Genomic DNA, 18,837 nt, shown 5'->3' with positions numbered 1-18,837 from the left:
TCCTCTGAGCACAGAAATAAGAAGATGCTGAACACATGCTCTGCTCCCCCACTGTTAAGATATGTCCAATGACAGAATAAAATGCAGTTATTTATTATGGATGTAGGCTAAACCATGTAGGATATAATACATTTTAAATCAAAAGAATGAAGTGATTCATGATCCCACTTTGGAACTGACAGTTTCTTATTCTTCATCCTGCTTCCCTCTAAGCTGAGACTCAAAGGATCTGTCTCATCTGCACACGAAACTGTGATATTCTGCCTGATATGACTCTTTGTGTGTGCGTGAGGTGCACTGTGGAAACGCATGTAAGCCATTTGTTTTAAAATGTAGCAGAACAAAATATCAGAGTTCCCTTTAGCTTCAGGTCAAACGCTCAAGACGACAATTTAGAACTCTCTTTCAACCTGAGCCTCACACAGCTTCAGTCTTATCAGAGTCGTTATGATCAACGTCAGTAACTGGCCCATGAAACATCCAGCAGGTAATTTCAGCAACGTCCAACATTCGTTTTCCTTTTAGGCTTGTTTTGGTCCCCATCAGCTCCTGAGAGAAAGGTCATGCTCGTCAGCTGCTAAACACTCCACCATGCTCACCGGCTAGTTGCTATCTGGTGCTGCACAGGTAGTGTACAGTGGGTTTAACAGCTGCCGGCTGCAGCAAGAAAAGAAGCTGACAAAAGCTGAGAGAGGACGAAAACAGTAAAAAGGACCATAAAACCAAAACAAACCGCTGACAGACACAAAAACACTCTGTAAAGCTGAGGAAGTGCTGAGTCTCTATGGCTGTGAGGCCTTTTTCACTTTACATGCAGTCATTTGAGTCATCGTTCTGACAAAGAAATGAGTCAGTGCAGCTTTAAGAAGATTTTGCTGTAAAGACTCGAGTGAAGCAGTTTACATTTAATGTGAATTTGTCAGATGTGAAATACCAGTTAGCAGGTGGCCAATCATTTCTTATGCAACACATTCACATGCAGCAAATGAACATGTTCCTGACGTGATTATCTGTGTATGACTGTGTAAACTGAAATGTTCATTTTTCACATGCCAGATGTTTTACGTGTGTTCAGCACGTGAAACTAGTATATTTTCACAGATAATAAAATCAGCACAGAGAACATTTTTCTGCACACTGCTACATTTAAAATGGTAAATAATTCAGACAATAGTTAACTATTTGACGCCATGTGTTGAATCTTTGTTTTTTTTTATTTGCAATTTTTTTTATTGCTTCAACTGAATGAAGTTAAAGGCTGGAGATTTCTGTGAGAGAAACACTGACACGCATACAGTCAGCATGCAAGACATTTTTTTAAAATGAACAAACGGTTGCAAAGTGTCGCCCACCCTCCTCCTGTAATTGGTCAGACCGCCCCAGAGGAGCTCCTGGCCGATATGAGGCTCACTTCGCTGCAGTCGGCGGCGCAGCTCAGTCTGCCGCCTCGCCGCATCCGAGCGCACTTTGACGGCGCCGCCGACACAGTCAGGGATGGTTTACATTGGGAAGGAGTCCAGGCTGAGCCCGATAGGCGTTCCCTGAGACCGTCTGAAGTGAGCGCCGAATTTCTTCCTACAGCAGCTTTTGTGAGATGTTCTGCATCTGCCATGGCAAGAGATCTGTTTCCATGGGGGTTCTTCAGAAAGCCTCTGTACATCCAGGTAAGCTTCTGGGAGATCCCCCTTCACTCTGTTGCAAGTCCAATTGGGAATCTACCCCGACTCCGTCTGTGCAGCCTGTATCTCTGCACACCCGGAGACAGAAGCGATGATGCGCCTGATCATTATAGCCTCTTCTTTATCATCTGACCTTCATATCGCATGTTCATTGGTGGTAATTTGCAGGTACTGCTGTGTCGGGTTTTCAGAGTGAATCATAAAGTCACTTGATGCTCGACGGCTCGACAGGAATCAACCATCCTCCCAATCGCCGTTGCTGTAGCAACCACGTCCATGATACATAGCTGCTACAGTCATAGAGGCTGTTCGTGAGGCTGCAAAAGTTTAGTATCACCTTACATTATATAAGACATTTACTGTTTGCAGAGTTCTCCTGTTGCATCGCTTTGCTTGTGCGTCGTGGGCTGCTTTACCATCATTCACTTGCATTAAACATCATCAAACGTGCAAACTGATATGAAAGCATGAGCGTGTATTTGCCCTGATCGTCCTCATGTGGGAAGATGTTGAAGAACATTATGTAACAGTTTGATGTGAGTGAAATTAGGTGAGGTCCACAGCGACTTTCCTCATAAGTAAAATTAAACTCTGGAAGGGAAAGCCCCTCAAGGACGTGTGGAGGTCTCAGGAACCCAAATGTGTGATCCACAGAGTTAAATCATTAGTAGAAAGTGAAGCTGAACGTATTCCCTGAGTGAAATGGCAAAAAGCCTCACATCATCAGATTATCCTAACTGAATAGTCTATCTGTCTCTGTGACTCTGGGGCACAGACATTTGCATCACTAATTCTGGTGGAACATCTCAGCTGTTGCTGCTGCTTCCTGCCCTTGTCGTCGCATGTTGGAGAGAAAAACTGTCAAGTGCAGTGAATAGCAGGAGAAACAGCCAGTCTCGAGGGACAGCCACCAGCATCGCTCAGTTTTCTAGGCCACCTCAGCCTCCCAGTGACAACTTAAGAAGTGTCATTCAGTGATCCTTAGAGAGAAGCTATTTCCGCTGAAATGCAAAAACTGGAAATATGTTGTTTTTTTTCCTTTATGTTTTACAATCAAGTAGAGATCTCACAATCAGTTACAAATGTGTTTGATTGAGCTTCTCGTGCTTGTGCTTATGTTCCATAACAAGTGATAAAAAGATAATTACTTTGATATCACACAGCAGAGACGCTTCAAACACACTGTTTAATGGCAAAGCCTATAAAAAAGCACTTCAGTGTCCATCAGTCGAGCTGATGCTGATCTACTGAGCATGATCTTCTTTGCTATTTAAAGTCTCAGATGTGCTGTGTTCATGTCACAGATCACATTTTATATTCTGATCTTCTGTATTTTGCATTTAAAGCAGCAGAGGGGTTGTTAAGTCATAAACAGCAGAAACAGCAGAAAGGAAAGATTATGGATTCTAGTAAATAAATGTCTCTGAAGTGCAGTGAACGTGAAGCATATATTCATTACAGGTGAGTGTGCAGCATATTTAACTTTAATTCCTGCTCATAAATACACAAACTCACAATTGTTGACATTCAGTTGGCCTTATTACAACTGCGTCTGCATATTAATGGAGCAAAAACACTGGAATGCATTCCTCATCACAGACATCAATACAACAGATAGAGAGAGAGCACTGTAGCTACAGATGTGCGTGAAGTTAAGAATTACTACCATTTGGCCTGCATCCAATTTAACTGATTCCAGTGCTGTCTTAATAGGCCTCAATCTACCACCTCTAAACTGAGTTTGATGTCGAATGAGACCAGATTGATGTTGAAGATGAGTCTTCAGCAGCCCTCCTTGCATGTTTTGCACGTTACAGCTCTAACTTGTTGGTTCAGATATGGGAGGGGGCTTCCCCTGACAGGAAGCTGCAGTCCTTGTAGGAATAAGATGTGCCTGCGCTTATGTGCGTCCTGTTTGTGTGTGAACGCCGTGCTCTCAATGTGAGACTGTTCGATTCACAGCGTCCTGACAGGCCGCTGATAAAGTGGTGTTCACATGTGTTTATGTCGCAGTATTGAGTCAGCAGGCGTGCTTTGTATGTGCGTGTGGGGGGGTTGGTGTTGGTGGGGGTTTGCCTGCTGTCTGGACTGTGATGAGTCAGATCTTTGTAGTTTTTGTGCAGACAGTGTGGCATCCTTTTCCTGCAGAGAGTCTGTGACAAGTGGAGAGGCTGGACAGCTACTGGCACGTAGCTCTGTTAGCTGGTCTCTTCCTCCCAGTGTCTTATCTGGACCGCTCTTTATTCACATGCTGTATGCCTGCTTATATATTTTGTGAGTAATATCAGGCAAACTCTGCATAAATATCTCCTCACTCCTCCAGCCCTCTCAATCTTTTGTTTCTCTGTTTTCATGTCTTTCTCGGCTCTGCACAGCAGCCCATTAACCAGCAGCCTCTGAGGGATAGCTTTATAACCATGCATAATGGATGAATAGTGTGCAGGCTGCAAAAACCAAGTGTCAGAACAGTATTGTGCTGCTCCTGATGAGCTTTAATCTCTGCCTCAGTAGTTTAACATCAGATAGCACTTGTAACCGTACAGTATGTGCTTGATTCTTTGTACGTAATTTCACAGAGGGTTAAAATGCTTTGACCACACGGGCTCCCCAACAGGGCTGTGGGTGGGTGTAGAGGAAGGAGTTCAACTAGATCATGACAGATCGTTTCTTTCCGCCCACCTCAGCATATGGCCACAGTTCCCAGTCAGTCTCTAATTAATAGCTGTCACAGCAGCCACAATCAATATCGCCTCATTAGCCATGTTTGTGTAACTCTCTCGCTTCACAAAGGGTCAATACATAATCCCAGAGATAGAAATGAACCGGCCAGAGTTGAAATGAAAGCCACAAACTGTCAATTAGACCAACCATACATTGGTTTCCCTGTAGAGTGTTATTTCCATAATGCCTGTGCTGTTGATGCATTTCACATACGGAAAAATCAATGGGAGGTACATGCTGCTTACTTGTGTGGTCACTGCTGTTAAAAACCTGCCTGGTCAGATTTGTAAGTAATCAATACATAGAGCAGCAAAAATCCTATTTACATATATATATTTATATATATATATAACAGAATGGGTTGAATAGCTTCTTGTTGTTAATTAGATCATTGTCTATTTCTGTGGGTTTGTAAGATGGTTTGTATGTGCATAATATATACATACATATAGACAGCTAGATAGATAGATAGATAGATAGATAGATAGATAGATAGATAGATAGATAGATAGATATTTTCTGACTATTATTATGTTTCCTAATTCTGTTCTTTAATTTAAGTGCTAAATCACATTTTCTCTACAGTCTATGAGTTAGATTAGATTTTCTTTAAATGCCGTTTCAAGGCCTTCAAGGCCCAAAATGTTTAACTTTAGTTATACTCACCCCAAACAGTTCAATTCAAAGCTAAACTACTCAGTAAAATGGATTAAATTGTTATGTGAAGCGTGGCGGGGGTCGCTTGCAGTGTCGAACCCACAGAAAACGATCAGCCAGCTGCGCTGCTCCTCTCAGCGTTTTATTGTCTTTCAGCTCACTCTTTCGGTTTTATGAACTTCACTGTTTTCATTTGGTCTCCACTCGTTGTCTCACAGGAGGCTGCTGCTATCAGTAAAAAAAAAGCTCAGATGAACCCACTGTACACTACATACCCAGCACAGAATGGCAGAGTTACAGACTAGCTGCATTTAGCAGCTAACAAGCTAACCAACTACTTAGATGGTTGGATGGAGGAGACTAAAACAGAGCTAACAGGAGAATAATGGTGAATATTTGACTTATATTCATAATTGCTCCATGTCTGCTGGGTGTGTAAATTGGTAACTGGTTGCTAACATGTTCGCCATAACAAATTCATATGATAATAATATGTCGGTGTTGTGTTTGCACTTTATGATGCTGCCCCCCATCAATGCTGGCGTGAAGATATCTAGTTAAAGAAAGATCAGAATCAGCCTTCAGATCCAATCTTCTGTAACTGCAGAATGTAAACTGGCCTCTGCGCCCTCACTGGTAGCGGCCGTCCTGTTGGTGATGAAATATACTGACAGGCTTTTTCCTCAAAAGACGAGGATGATAGAGACGAACATGAGATTAAAGGCCACCGCATGAGAGGAATGAGATTACAGAGTGACATTCAGAGGCAGTCTGAAAGCTGCAGCGTCAAAAGCAGAAAATGGACGGATGATCAAACATACAAATGCTATCTTCTCTTCAATAGTTGACGTAAATCTCACATCTCGTGCTTCTGCTTTTTTTATTAGGCCGAGTGATGTGGAAAAGAGTGGAGTGGCCGTCCAGCTAGTTTCTATTAGACTGTAAAGTTGAGTCAAAACTATCTCAGGGGAAGACAGAGCGCCCAGTGTTACAGAGAGAATGAAGAAGAAGGGGGAGGGAGATACACACACTTATGCCAATAAAGAAAATTGGATGTGAAAGGGGCAGAGGGTGGAGGCGGGGGAGTCCATCACTGTCAAGCACTGAGTGCAAAAATCATTAATAGATGGGAAAGTCGGATTGCTAAAAAGTCTGTTATTTCTCACTAATGTTCCCCAGTTGGAGGAATGCCATTACGGATCCAGGCAGACTGTATTTATCAGCTGGGGAATCAGAAAGAACACCAAAAGACAAGGTAATGAGTCTGGAGTCACTCGAAATGTGCCAGACCACAAACAGCATTAGCTGTTAATTACTGAGCACCTATTTAGAAGCAATTGCATTAGTGATGTACCCTGTGATACAACTCAGTTTGGAGCTCCTTTGTTTCCCACTTACTTCCACTCATTGGCCAAGTGACTTTATTGTAAGTGGAAAAGAAAGCTGTACTGACTCTTAGCATTTTATAATCTGTCTATAAAAATATTTTTTCGTTAGGCTGACAGAGCATGCTCTTTGTGTTCTGTTTTATTAGTAATGATCCGAAACTTCCACAGAAGAAACGCATGAGACGTATTCTGCACATTGTGTCATTTAGAGCAGATGAAACTGTTTTCAGCTCCTTTGATGTCACATTTTCATTGTGTGTCAGCAAATAGAGTCATTCAGCAGTGTCTTTCAGAATTTACTGCGTTATTATCTGTGACAGCATCTTCTTCTTCGGCCTTTCCAGCTGCACTAATTGATATTTTTACATTAACAGCTGAAATGTGAAAGGAGCCCCTCGCAGGGAATCCTCAGCTCTGCAGATCCTCTCAGATCTCTGGAGCTTTTTTATCGTCTACCAGACCGTTGTCTTGCTTTGTTTCAGCCTCACCGCCGCTCTCATCCGTGTTGTTGTCACTGGCAGCTGTGAAAAAGCTCTGCACACCAGCCGCACAGCACCAAAGCAGCATAAAGTTAGCGACTAGCTGGTGAACATAACGAAGCGCTTAGCAGCTAACGAGCCAGAAACTGACTGAGCTCAGAACGGAGCCACGAGGAGAGTGAATATTGGGTTTATATTTGTCGGGTGGCCAGAAACAAGACTGTAAATGAATGCTAATGTTGCTCTGTGTCTGCTGGGTGTGTAAATAGGCAAGCTTTGCCACTGCAACTTTATAAGGTCATAATCTGTCCGCAATAAATGTTAGTGCAGTGAGTTTATCTTAGAAGTGTGTGGGACACCAGATCTGGGACGTCACATCGCCTCCAAGAACATTCAGGTTAATGCAAAGGTCACTGCTTTGCTAGAAAAAATAAAATAAACTTTCCGTGGCGAGGGCACGCTGTGTGCTCTCCAGATGGGAGAAGGGACTGATACATTGGCCTCAGGCAACAAACATGACTCATCCTCTCATTAATGTCCATTATGGTGTGTCATCTGAAAAATCCATCTTATCAGGCTGACCTCGGACCACCCTGGCCATTTTAATGCACTGAAACCTCCATAGACAACAGAGTGCATTGCACATAATTTATTGAGTAAGAATCTGATGCAGTTGTCCATTTAGCACGCTGATACGATACCACTGAACCTTTGATATATGAGCGTATTGAATCTTTAACACAAATTTGATGGAACTTTCGAGCTTTTATTCTTTCTTTTTTTAAATCTTAAACTCTGTTTCCAACAGGCCAGATTTTCCTACCTACATATGAAGTACCTGTTCTTCTCGTGGCTGGCAGTGTTCGTGGGGAGCTGGATAGTTTATGTGGAGTACTCGTCCTACACAGAACTGTGCCGCGGACACGACTGCAAAAACTCAATAGTGAGTATTTTAGTACATGAACCCATCTGGACCTTGTCCTGTATTCTCACCTGCAATCCTATTCCAGGTGCCTTTGTGCTGTTCACTAATATTTCCATTTTATTTTTCAGTGTGACAAGTACAGGAAAGGTGTCATCGATGGCTCGGCCTGCAGCAGCCTGTGTGAGAAAGACACGCTTTACCTGGGGAAGTGCTTCACTGCCAAGCCCAACAGCCAGGTCAGTCTTTTTTGAATCAAACACTCCTCTCCAGTCTGCTTGTCATTAATTCAGCTGTACCTCAGGCCTAGCGTGTTTATTTTAGGTGTACTCTGGGAGCTGGGGAGACCTGGAGGGAGTCATTAAGTGCCAGATGGAGGAGGCCCCTCATTATGATTTGGGAAGTGAGATGGAGCCCAGGAAGGAGGCTGCAGCCTTCAACAAGCCCACCAAGGGGACTTCTGTGGAAAAATTCAGAGAGATGATCCTCAACCACCTAAAGGTCATGAAGCCCTCGTTAAACCCCAGAGCCACTAAAACGCAGCACTGAGTCAGACTTCAAAGCCTTCGTTTGTCTTAAAAGGTTTTTTTCCTTTCTTTACAGGCTAAAGTGGGGGATCAGGCCAACCTCGCAGACCTGGCAACACAAGTATTGTCTATAACAGATGCTAATAAGGACGGCCACATCTCACTGCCCGAGTCTCGCTCCACCTGGGCTCTGCTGCAGCTCAATGAGTTCCTGTTAGCGTTAGTCCTGCAGGACAGGGAGCACACGCCCAAGTTACTGGGCTTCTGTGGAGACCTGTATGTGATGGAGAAGGTGCCGTATTCTCCACTGTATGGGATCAGTCTACCCTGGATCATCGAGGTGTGGATTCCTGCCGGTCTGCGCCGCAGCATGGACCAGTGGTTCACCCCCTCCTGGCCGCACAAGGCCAAGATCTCCATCGGACTGCTGGAGCTGGTGGAGGACGTTTTCCACGGCACTTTTGGCAGCTTCCTCATGTGCGACGTGAGCGCCACCAGTTTCGGCTACAACGATCGCCACGACCTGAAGGTGATGGATGCACGCTACATTGTTCCTGAGGCCATCTTCCAAGAAGGCATAAGGCAGCAGCGATGCGACGTGGACGAGGACTGTCTTTACGGGTCAGACTGCCTCACTTCCTGTGACCTCACCAAGCACCGCTGCACACCCGAGGTCACCAGGCCCAACTTAGCCAAAGCCTGCGAGGTACTGAAGGACTATATTCTGAGAGGTGCCCCGTCTGACGTGAGAGAGGAGCTTGAGAAGCAGCTGTATGCTTGCATCGCACTGAAAGGTTCAGCGGAGCAGATGGAGATTGAGCATTCACTGATTCTGAACAATCTCAAGACTCTGCTATGGAAGAAAATCTCCCATACTAAAGACTCCTAATAGAGACAGAAAGACCGATTCCTGTCAGTTTTTACATACTGGACGTCTTTTCACTGTGGAAACAAATGCGCCATTCTCACTGTATTCAACTTCACATGTATAACTGATGTATTTTATCCTGAAGCAGTTGTCAAGGAATGTCACTTTCATATTAAAAAAAATGTAATCAGTAACCTTCGTTCATATACTGGAGCAAAATGAGCAATTTTTTTGAAACCGTGACAAATCAATAAATTTAAGAACCGTCTGCTCAACCCTCAGCAGAGCACTGTCCAGTCATTTGTGAGTACTTTGACTTGTTGATGCATCTTTATCTGTAGCAAAGAGCAGGTATCCTTAAGACTAAACTCACAGGTAAATGATAACTGCCTGCACAAATCATTCTTTCATTGCATGAGACAGTTCATCCCGAGCAAGTCAGCATATAATCCATGTCACCATTCAGTGGTTGTTAAATTGAAGCTATCTTATACAAATACAGGAATGAGGCTCATGACACTGCAAATCAAGGATACACGAAGTCGTGTGAGACAAAAAATAAAACACATGAAGATTCAACTCTTTTCAATAGATTTATTAGAACAAATTTTGTCGAGCAGACTGACACCTCAGTCTGAAGCCTCTTGTTCCTGAGCCCGGAGGAAGCTGGCCTTCTTCTGGGCAATGCGGTCTTTCCTCTGGGCCAGAGAGAGCTTGGCACGGTTCCACCTACATCACAAAACAAGCACAATTAGCATGTGCAGTTTTTTCTGAAGACTTACATCAGAGTTGCTGTGTTATGACTTCAGAAAGACAAGCGTCATGGTTTAAGGGGTCAACTTTTCTCACCTCTTCTTCTTGATTTCTTTGGGAGGCTTCTTTTCATGGACAGGATTCTCACGAATGGAAGCATGAGCCTTTTTGTACATTTCCTCAATCTGAACGATAAACACAAAGACTCAAGTCCAAAAGTACATTTCACAGATTTCTGGGTTCAATAATGAAAATCTTACACACTTGTCATAGCTTTAAGATTGTTTTAGCTTCTACCGTCTTACGTAATTTTCCTTCTCACATCAGTTTCACCAAAGCTGTATGTCATGACATATTTAATACAACACTCCCTCTGAAATTAGTGTTTATTTACTTGACAGTTCATTTTAACAGGACAATTACACGGCGCACCACGACTGATTAATAAAGCATGGATTACTATGGTGAGTGGATTTATATATCAGTTTGTCCATCAGGCCTCCAAACACCTGCACAGAAGTTACCAAAGCCTGATGTGACTGCAAACATTTAAGATAAACTTCTTCCTGTCACTGGGATTGAGGTTTTCAAGCCTTTAACTCCTTAATGAGTTACTTGGACAAAAAGAGCCACAGCGCAATTACACAGGAGCTATGGCTGAATTAAAGCTGGTTATTTGAAAGGGTACAAGTAAACATAAATTACAGGCACTGACTGCACCAAATTCAGATTGATCTGATTTTTTAAAAAGGATACTGCTTCATGATCCTGACCTCTTTCTCACGAGGAATTACAATTGGCCATGTGTCAAATCAGTCACTAATGAGACAGCTTGTACCTCGGGAACTAACAGGTTCAAACAGGCATCAAATTTCAGGAGTCCTGGTTGCCACATTGTATACATCTCCCTGACCAGCTCAGTTGCAACACAAGCCAACTCAGGAACACATCTGCCTGCCTACTGTTTGCATAATGGAGTGAGAGTGGAAAGAATTTAATAATACACAAAGAGGACTTGCCGAATCAGGGGTGACTCCATTCTTGATGAAACGGGAGAACTGCTTCTTGTAAGCCTCCTCATCCTCCTCCATCAGGTAGCTCATATACTCAGATACGTTGATGCCCATGATGTGCTTGCGGTGGACCTCAGCATTGAACTCCTTGCTCTCTGGGTCGTATCCAGGGAAGCGCTTGGTGCTGGAGGAGGAGGGGTGAAAGTAGCAATGTTTTAAAAATTCCACTAGTACCCCAGTTACACCTGTATCACTGCAGCATCACCATGTTTATTGCATTCACACTGGGTATTCAGTTGTTCTTGTCTGTATTCTGCCCACGCAGACTGGATCTCAGTATCTATGTACCAGCTGCTGTTTTCAACTTACTTTCTCATGAATGCAAGCAAACTGTGCAGACTACATTTAAACCTGGCTGAGAATACAAACTCACTATCCAGATGAACCGCACGACTTCCTTGCAGTACAGAGGAACTGAAATGCGTCATGTACTGGAGGTGCAGAATGCACTTAAAGGTTATCTGGAAACAGCTTTGAATTACTGAAAACTGAACATAGCTATACTGATCTTTTATAACCAAATGATTTGCATTCAGTTCACTGAGGTGTACCCGGAAACAACTGAGAGAAAGCACGTTTTAGTATCGTTTCCTTGCCATTTTATACTCTGCATCCTCGAGCAGATTCACTTTTTGAAGGTCTTCTCAGTTTTGCTAGTATTCAAATCAGACCTGTGTTTGACGAGTGAGTGTTAAAGTGTATCACCTGATGTTTTATTCACAGTAAACTGCACATATAGGTTCCAACAGATGTGGAAAACATGGCAAGCTTTGCATTTAAAAAAAAAAAAAAAAAAAAACTGATTAAATTTGCTTTGTCATTGCTCCAGGACACACCTGACAGGATGTAGCAGCTGATGAATCCAGAATTTAAAGCCCTTTTTACGTGACAAGCAATTCAACAGGTAGCTTTCAGCCTGAGCATTCAAACTGCTCTGGACTCACTCATATATCTCATGACTTTTTTTAGACACCAGTATCAAATAATTTCCAACTGTAATAGCAATTCCTGTTCACGCAGTGTGACCGGCACTGCTTGACAGTGGTCAGGAGGGGGGTTGGATGCCACATTTACCAATTAAGACACTGTCGCTGTGGTTGTGACCCCATAGCTGTCTGTTTGAATGAGATATGAGCTAATGGACAACTAATTTCAAGCATTTTTCAGGAAAAAAAATCAGTGTTTAAGCAACTGGCAGGTGAGATGAAAACGATCATAGCTCAATATCGGACAGAGCACATACCTTGCATTACATTCACATCACACCTTGACTGATGATAGCGCAAACACAACTGAACGGTTTCTTTTGAAAAGTGCATTCATCATGCTACAGTTCTAATAGCAAACCTCACTTTCAGTGATAGTGTGAGTTCAGTAATGACGGGTCGCCTGCACACTTCAACTTAAGAGCCTTTGAGTGCCAATTAGAAAAAATCCATTTCACTGATGAGGAAAACAAGCTTATCAACAGACAGCCTGCAATTTGACTATCATAGTAGGAAAAAGCACAGCTGTACTAATAACATTAAGGATGGCTACGTTCAATTCAAGTGGAATGTAGCCGCCATTAATTTTATTAGTAACCTCTGTGGTCTTCCTGTTGTGAGATGTGAAAATATCTGCAGTGGAAAAATACACAAAAAACACAAGAGACACCAAGAAAAAGATGCTCTAAGAACACTAATTATCATTTACAAGCTTTAGTTCAGTTAAGTTCTAGAAATGTTTAGGTTTTCAGCCTTACCAACAATTCATTCAAGGAGTCACTTTAAAAAGATGAGCATCATTCCTACCAAATGATGCAAAACTCACTTCGGAACAAAACATCATTTTCCCCCCTCACATAGCTCATGTCACCAAACAGCATTTCATCAAATCCAAGGTGTGTGACAGTTTACCTGTGTGGGATGGACAGGCCTCCATCCACAGCTCCCTTCAGGGCACCGAACACCTTGTTGCCTGTGGTGGTTCTCGCAAGCCCAGCATCCAAGTAGCAGGTGAAAGCGCCTGGCTGACCATCAATGCTCTCCACGTTGAACTCATCGCCTGTCACCTCCACCTGGCCTTCGTACACCTTATCCAGGCCAAACTTGTTCAGCAGCTGAGGACACATTTTTAAGATTCAGACACCTGGTTCAGCAGCCAAGTTTTATTGTGTTTCCATAACTCTACCTATGCAAACCAAATTTTCTTTTTCTGTGGCAATTACTTGACATCTAAATGAACCAATTACTGTTGAGCATCATCCTGAAAAGGTTCACCTGGGTTACACACAAGGCATTCACCATCAACTCTTCACACTCGGGACAGGTTCAATAGGGACCAGTATCAACAACCACATTCATACGTACTCTGCGGGCCAGCAGCAGACCAGTGCAGTAGGCTGCTGCGTAGTTCGTCAAGCCCACGGAGACTCCGTATTTTGGCAGCTCGTGTGAGTAGGCGGCACACACGATCATATCACCCTCAATCTTTGCATAGGCGATCTGCAACGTAATCACAACATGAACTTACTGCACATTTATCACTGACTTGGCATGGATTTGACATTGTGCTGCAGAGACAATATTTCCATTACTTAAAAGCAGCTCAGATTGATCAGTCATTTTGCAGAACTCCATTTGACCATATGAAAACGTCCAAAACTTGGAAAGTCCGCAGCTTGATATGACCATGATTATTTTAAGTTTAAGTCAGAACAAGCTAATTATAATCTTTAACAGAATAATCTTAATGAGGTTGGTACTGGAGTATCACAGACCATAGAAGCATGTTGAAAGGTGAGAAACTAGGTCGCATCCTTTTGGATGAATAGAGGGTGATCTCAATGTATGCTCACCTGGCAGACGATGTCCCTGTTAGAGAAACGGACAATCATCCGGTACTTGGGTGTGTTGTACTTGTTCTTATCTTGTACGACCAGGCGCTTACGAGCAAAGAAGTCAGTCTTTCCCTCTGGAAGGAACACACACTTCAATCACTTAAAAACACTTAAACATGACATGAGAAAGACGACTGGAACAGTGTGCCTCACCTCTCCTCCTCCTGAATTTGACCTGATACCTCTTGAAGTAGGCCTTGTTCTTCACCACTTTAACAAAACCCTGCAAGACAGCATGCACCGACTTAAATTTAGGGACTAATGAGTCAACATAACAAAAGAAAACCCCGCGTTAGTTTAGTGTGTTGCTGTGTCCACAGTAGTAGGGCTGTCACTGTCACCCGGCTAACATTAGCAAGCTGGACCAATGGAATCGATCGAGGAGTTAGCATGATGGCTAGGCAGGTTTGACGACACGCTAACAGGCTAATAGTAAACTGTGTAAGATGGAAAATTCAGGGGATGTGAACTCACGATCTCATAGGTCACATAATAATGAACATATCACAATAAAGCAATCCACAAGGAAAAGGAAGTAGTGAGTTTGTGAGGGCAGCCATTAGGCCACGTTTAAGCAGACCCGGGTAAGCGTTAGCCGGACTTAATCTAACTTCATCTGAACATCAGCAGCATGTTTTTAAACGTCTGACACCACACAGCACAACATGGATGTCTTAAGTATGCACGTAGGTACATATTGGGACGATTTACAAACCATTTTTGCAGTCTTTTTGTCTCCTTATGAAGGAGCCCGGAGCCAAAGACTGGGGCTTGACTCCGCTGCACTGGAAAAAGGAAGATTGCCGTGCGCATGCGCCGTAAATACCGTGTCACAGGATGAGCCCCAGAGACGCCATGCTGCAGAGAATTCACCGCTCTGCCCTCTACCGGGCTGGGGCGGCCATTACGGGAATAACTGCACTCTTTCTTTTAAAATTCTTGTTGAGATTCAAATCTCGTCAAGGTCTCTCATTTTAGCCCTATATTAACATTTTAAAGTCATGTTCAACTCCATTATGTTGTAAAATATTCAAGGTTTGTGAACTTTTCCATGTAGAAATAATGGACCGTGTGTGGGGAGCTTTTGAGTGTGGTTGAAGACAAGAAACAGCCATCTTGGCCTAACTGATAAATTCATTCAAACTTTAAACTGGTTACTACCATTCGGTACTTTTATCTCAGATTTTCCAATATTTTTTCCATAGCTCATAAATTCTACTTTCTAAGTTTGATTGAATTTTCTTTCAGATTCTAAAATTCCATGTTACTGCATTATAATGAGCATAGTTTTTCATTTATAGTCCTCAAAACATATAGGGAGCTCTTTCCAGATCTCACATTCCCTCCATTGCTGCCTGACACCAAGTTCCTCTTTCAAAACAAAAATGAAGATGCTTTTTAACCTGCTTTTAACCTTTGAACACGGAAAGGAATGCAGCGACAGAAGCTTTACTCTGAGTTCTGAACATTAGACCTTTTTCATGATACATTTTGGCATGTCACAGGAGGAAAAGTGCAAGTGTAAATAATAAAAATGAGCAATGTCTGTAATCTGGCTGCTCCAACAAATGAAAAACCTGACATTGTTGCAAATATATAAAAAATGTATGTTGCCATCAAACTTTCCCAATCATTGGTTTGAAACATTACCATTATATAAACAGTATATCAAATCTGTGACAGCTGACAAATTAATTTGCTCTCACAGTACATACATGAACATATTCCCAAACATAATTCAATGTTTTCTTGCTAACTTCTTTCGTTTTCTTCCAAAAAACTTGTAACACAGACAATTCCAGCTGTCCACATTCCTTCTGCTGCTCCTTCCTTTGCAGCTCTTCCACACACTGGCTTTCAGCTTCCAGCAATCACGTCTATGGCATCAATCAGAAATTAACATGCTAAACCTTAGCTGGACAAATAGTTGTTTTCCCAAAAAAATGATTTTCTTACCTACTAATTGCGCTATCTGGCAGATGGTTTCACTGGCTGTGTTTACAGATGATATCTAAGTCTTCTGACGTTACCACAGTACAAAGGAGATGAATGGAATTTCATATGTCGCATCCACAGCATTGAAAAATAGCCTTGTTGCTAAGAATACTCCACTGACATAACTGTCAACACCAGGAATTATTGTCTTCTGAGGATAAAATGTAGTATATTGTCAACAGCAAGGTCTGTGCATTGTCTTGGTGATGATGACTGAGAACATGCTGTTCAGGTCAATGCAAATTTACACTCCTGTGAGCACCACAAAGAAATTCTGTTCACCTCCATTGAAACACGGTGGAGGCAGGCCTCAGTGTGCAATCTCAAAACCTTTGCAAATAAAACCAGCTGCAGGTCAGATATTAATGATGATAAGTGGGAAAACATTTTGTCATTTGGGTGAATTCACCCTTCCAAAGCAGGAATGTAGCAAGGATTATAGGAAGAGTTCATTTGCAAAAAAAACAAACATCTGCATTTTAGATAATTGTTCTAAATCATGCTTCTTTTTTTTATTTTTACGATTGATCAAACTGGTGTTGGCTTGTTTATCTGTTCGCGCAAAAGAACTCACGAAGAAACAAAAATCTGCCATCTCTGTTTTTCTTTCACTCTTTCAAGTCCCATGAAATGAACGTAGAAATATGGTCAAACACAGAATGGTGCATCTGCCCCCATGATTCCCAAACAGATAAAAGTGGAGACCGGACAACAATAAATGCTCAGTCAGGTATTATTTACCCAGAAATCCAGCATTCCAGTATGTAGCTCTAGTTGAGCTGAGTATTTAGCCATAAATCAGAAGGAATCATACAGTCGAATGTGTCTGGAGACGTCTGTGACTGCAAACAACACCAGCATACCTGAGTAATATGAAGTGAAGTCTATACCTAATGGGCACATAGTGATTTTGGCCTTTGCTAGATCTCCCAACACACATCTACTGTAACAGATCATTAACGTGGAATAATTCCTAAAAAGTGAACTTGTGACTTTATTCTTTGTTATTTCTGTTCCATTTTCTTCTTTTAGGGCCTGACTGACGCAAGTTCATCACAAACTACCACATCACCTGAAATTACAACTTCACGGTGTCCATAGCCATCCAGTTCTTTCTGTCTGACAGACTGAGGTGTGATTGGTGTGACAGCGTATCAGGCTGAGGGGGGGGGCACAGTCTCCATGGTGTTTCTGAGTCCAGCCCACAACGTCAGCTGTCTTTCAGCTACGTGTGAGCAGAGGAGTGTTCAACAAACAACAAAAGGTGTGCGTCACGGCTCCCATGTAAAACCTGAAGAGTAGGTTTTATGGCTGTTTGGTATGTGAATCAACGCCGTCTGCTTAGTCACATTTTCATCAGAGCGCCTTTTCCCTGATGTGGTCACTTCATGGGTTTCTATTGACTACTCTCGCTCAGTGTAAGCCAGGTGTGTGAACCTGTCAGAGGTAGCCGTGCTGCTTCTGGTCAGTTTCTAGTTCATTGTAGAACATTTAACCTTATTTATTGTTATATATTTATTTAGGGTTATAGTTTTGTTTTGTGAAGACGAAAAGTGAGAATAGAGTTTTCATAAATGGATTAATGGTATTTTGTGATTCTACAATGAAGACAACACGCTTTAACTGAGAGAGCGCTGAGACAGCAGTGTTACAACCTCAGGTCTACTCAAACGGAAATACGATTTCTCTCAGCAATGAACTTCAGGTAAGTTACTGAGGATCGAATACTGATTAGATGAGCACTACACACTACACATGTAGAGCTACAGGAAGCTTAAGCACTCATAATGTTGACTTGTTAATGTCTCTGACAAACAGTCTCAAAGTGAGGTGACAGGCAGTCACATAGTTGGTGAAAGAATGAATAGCATTCATTGAGCTGAGTCTAAGATGCTCCCTTATCTTGCCTCCTCTTTCCTGAACAAGTTAAATCTTATTGTCTTCCTCCTGTTCTGTGGCACTTTAGTAGAATGAGCACAGCGGACTGAGGTAAGCAAGATTTTGAAATGAGCTTTTAAAACGTAACAAACGTGAAAAAAGTGCAAAACGTCTGAATAGATAAGGGATTTACAATACTTTTAAATACGTGTATCCATGTAAAGTTGAATTATTATCCATTTACCTGATGTCATCCCTTTAATAAACCTAACGACGTGTCATTTTTTGGCAAAAGTACATTTTAATACCAATAAATCTCCTTTGACTAAAGCAGAATTTTTTATAGTACAATACTCCTGAATATTGAATTGTATGTAGACGTCATATTGTTGGTTGTTGGCACCCATCATTATCACCTGGTGTACTTTCCAGTCTTAACTGTTCTTTATTCTCTACCATTCCTCTCCATTATTTGTGCAGCTTTTGTTGCCTTTGTTCTTAGCTGTATGTCTATGTCTGTGTGAATACACTATTTCCTTGTATGTGTACACATACTCGACCAATAAAGTAGATTGATTCTGATTCTCAAGTAGTACCAAATAAGAAATAAGACAAATATTAGCCTGCAGTGATGCTGTAGGTCAGTACATTACATTACTAATATACAGCGTTAGAGCAGCCAGCTATTGTGTGCTTGCGAAGTTTGTTTGCAACAAGGATGATTTGAGATAACTAATTGCACTTCTGCTTGAAAAGGATCTTCTACTCCACTCTTGACCCTAACACCTTTTTTGTTTATTTGGAAACGCAGTGTACAGCCTGAGATGCTCAGACAGGAACCTGCTGACTTTTCCCAGCTCACATTTAAAAACCTGCTTCCTCAGCATCTTCTTTTAAATCACTTTTTTAGATATTTGTATTGAAAGGATTTCTTGTAATTTTTGCTTTTAATTTTTAGGTTTAATTTTATTCTTACATTTAGCGTTACACTATACTTTATTACGACATTGCACCGA

General features: G+C 42.1%; 3 protein-coding genes across 3 annotated transcripts in view; 2 read left to right on the top strand and 1 right to left on the bottom strand.

The window, feature by feature from the left end:
* The first annotated feature begins 1,428 nt into the window (after positions 1-1,428).
* Positions 1,429-9,532, top strand: LOC121605639 (divergent protein kinase domain 1A-like). The gene is made up of 5 exons (XM_041935637.1): positions 1,429-1,664; positions 7,733-7,867; positions 7,978-8,085; positions 8,171-8,347; positions 8,450-9,532. Exons 1-5 carry the CDS (start codon positions 1,611-1,613, stop codon positions 9,260-9,262), a joined length of 1,287 nt encoding a protein of 428 aa, XP_041791571.1. The 5' UTR covers positions 1,429-1,610; the 3' UTR covers positions 9,263-9,532.
* Positions 9,533-9,821: 289 nt separating this feature from the next.
* LOC121605047 (60S ribosomal protein L5) lies at positions 9,822-14,744 on the bottom strand. The gene is made up of 8 exons (XM_041934782.1): positions 14,664-14,744; positions 14,102-14,171; positions 13,907-14,022; positions 13,419-13,553; positions 12,966-13,168; positions 11,014-11,191; positions 10,091-10,179; positions 9,822-9,970 (listed from the first exon to the last, which is right to left on the bottom strand). The coding sequence occupies exons 1-8, from the start codon at positions 14,664-14,666 to the stop codon at positions 9,871-9,873; spliced, it is 894 nt and encodes a 297-aa protein (XP_041790716.1). The 5' UTR covers positions 14,667-14,744; the 3' UTR covers positions 9,822-9,870.
* Positions 14,745-17,326: 2,582 nt separating this feature from the next.
* evi5b (ecotropic viral integration site 5b) overlaps positions 17,327-18,837 on the top strand; it is a 35,833-nt gene continuing 34,322 nt past the window's right edge. The window contains exon 1 of the mRNA XM_041934552.1: positions 17,327-17,648. The gene's annotated coding sequence lies outside the window, so the exon portion shown is untranslated. The remainder of the gene's footprint in view (positions 17,649-18,837) is intronic.

This window comes from Chelmon rostratus, chromosome 4 (assembly GCF_017976325.1).
Source record: "Chelmon rostratus isolate fCheRos1 chromosome 4, fCheRos1.pri, whole genome shotgun sequence".
Classification (NCBI taxonomy): Eukaryota; Metazoa; Chordata; class Actinopteri; order Chaetodontiformes; family Chaetodontidae; genus Chelmon; species Chelmon rostratus.
The sequence above is the reverse complement of the archived record's forward strand: the minus strand, read 5'-3'. Positions and strand labels throughout refer to the sequence as shown.

Excerpts from the sequence above, each read along its gene's own strand:
- LOC121605639 (XM_041935637.1), top strand. The coding sequence starts at position 1,611 with ATGGCAAGAGATCTGTTTCCATGGGGGTTCTTCAGAAAGCCTCTGTAC. Across the intron at positions 1,665-7,732 it reads GAAAGCCTCTGTACATCCAG|GCCAGATTTTCCTACCTACA; the intron begins GTAAGCTTCTGG and ends TGTTTCCAACAG. Across the intron at positions 7,868-7,977 it reads ACGACTGCAAAAACTCAATA|TGTGACAAGTACAGGAAAGG; the intron begins GTGAGTATTTTA and ends TTTATTTTTCAG.
- LOC121605047 (XM_041934782.1), bottom strand. Across the intron at positions 14,023-14,101 it reads CAAATTCAGGAGGAGGAGAG|AGGGAAAGACTGACTTCTTT; the intron begins GTGAGGCACACT and ends TGTTCCTTCCAG. Across the intron at positions 9,971-10,090 it reads AAAGAAATCAAGAAGAAGAG|GTGGAACCGTGCCAAGCTCT; the intron begins GTGAGAAAAGTT and ends TTTGTGATGTAG.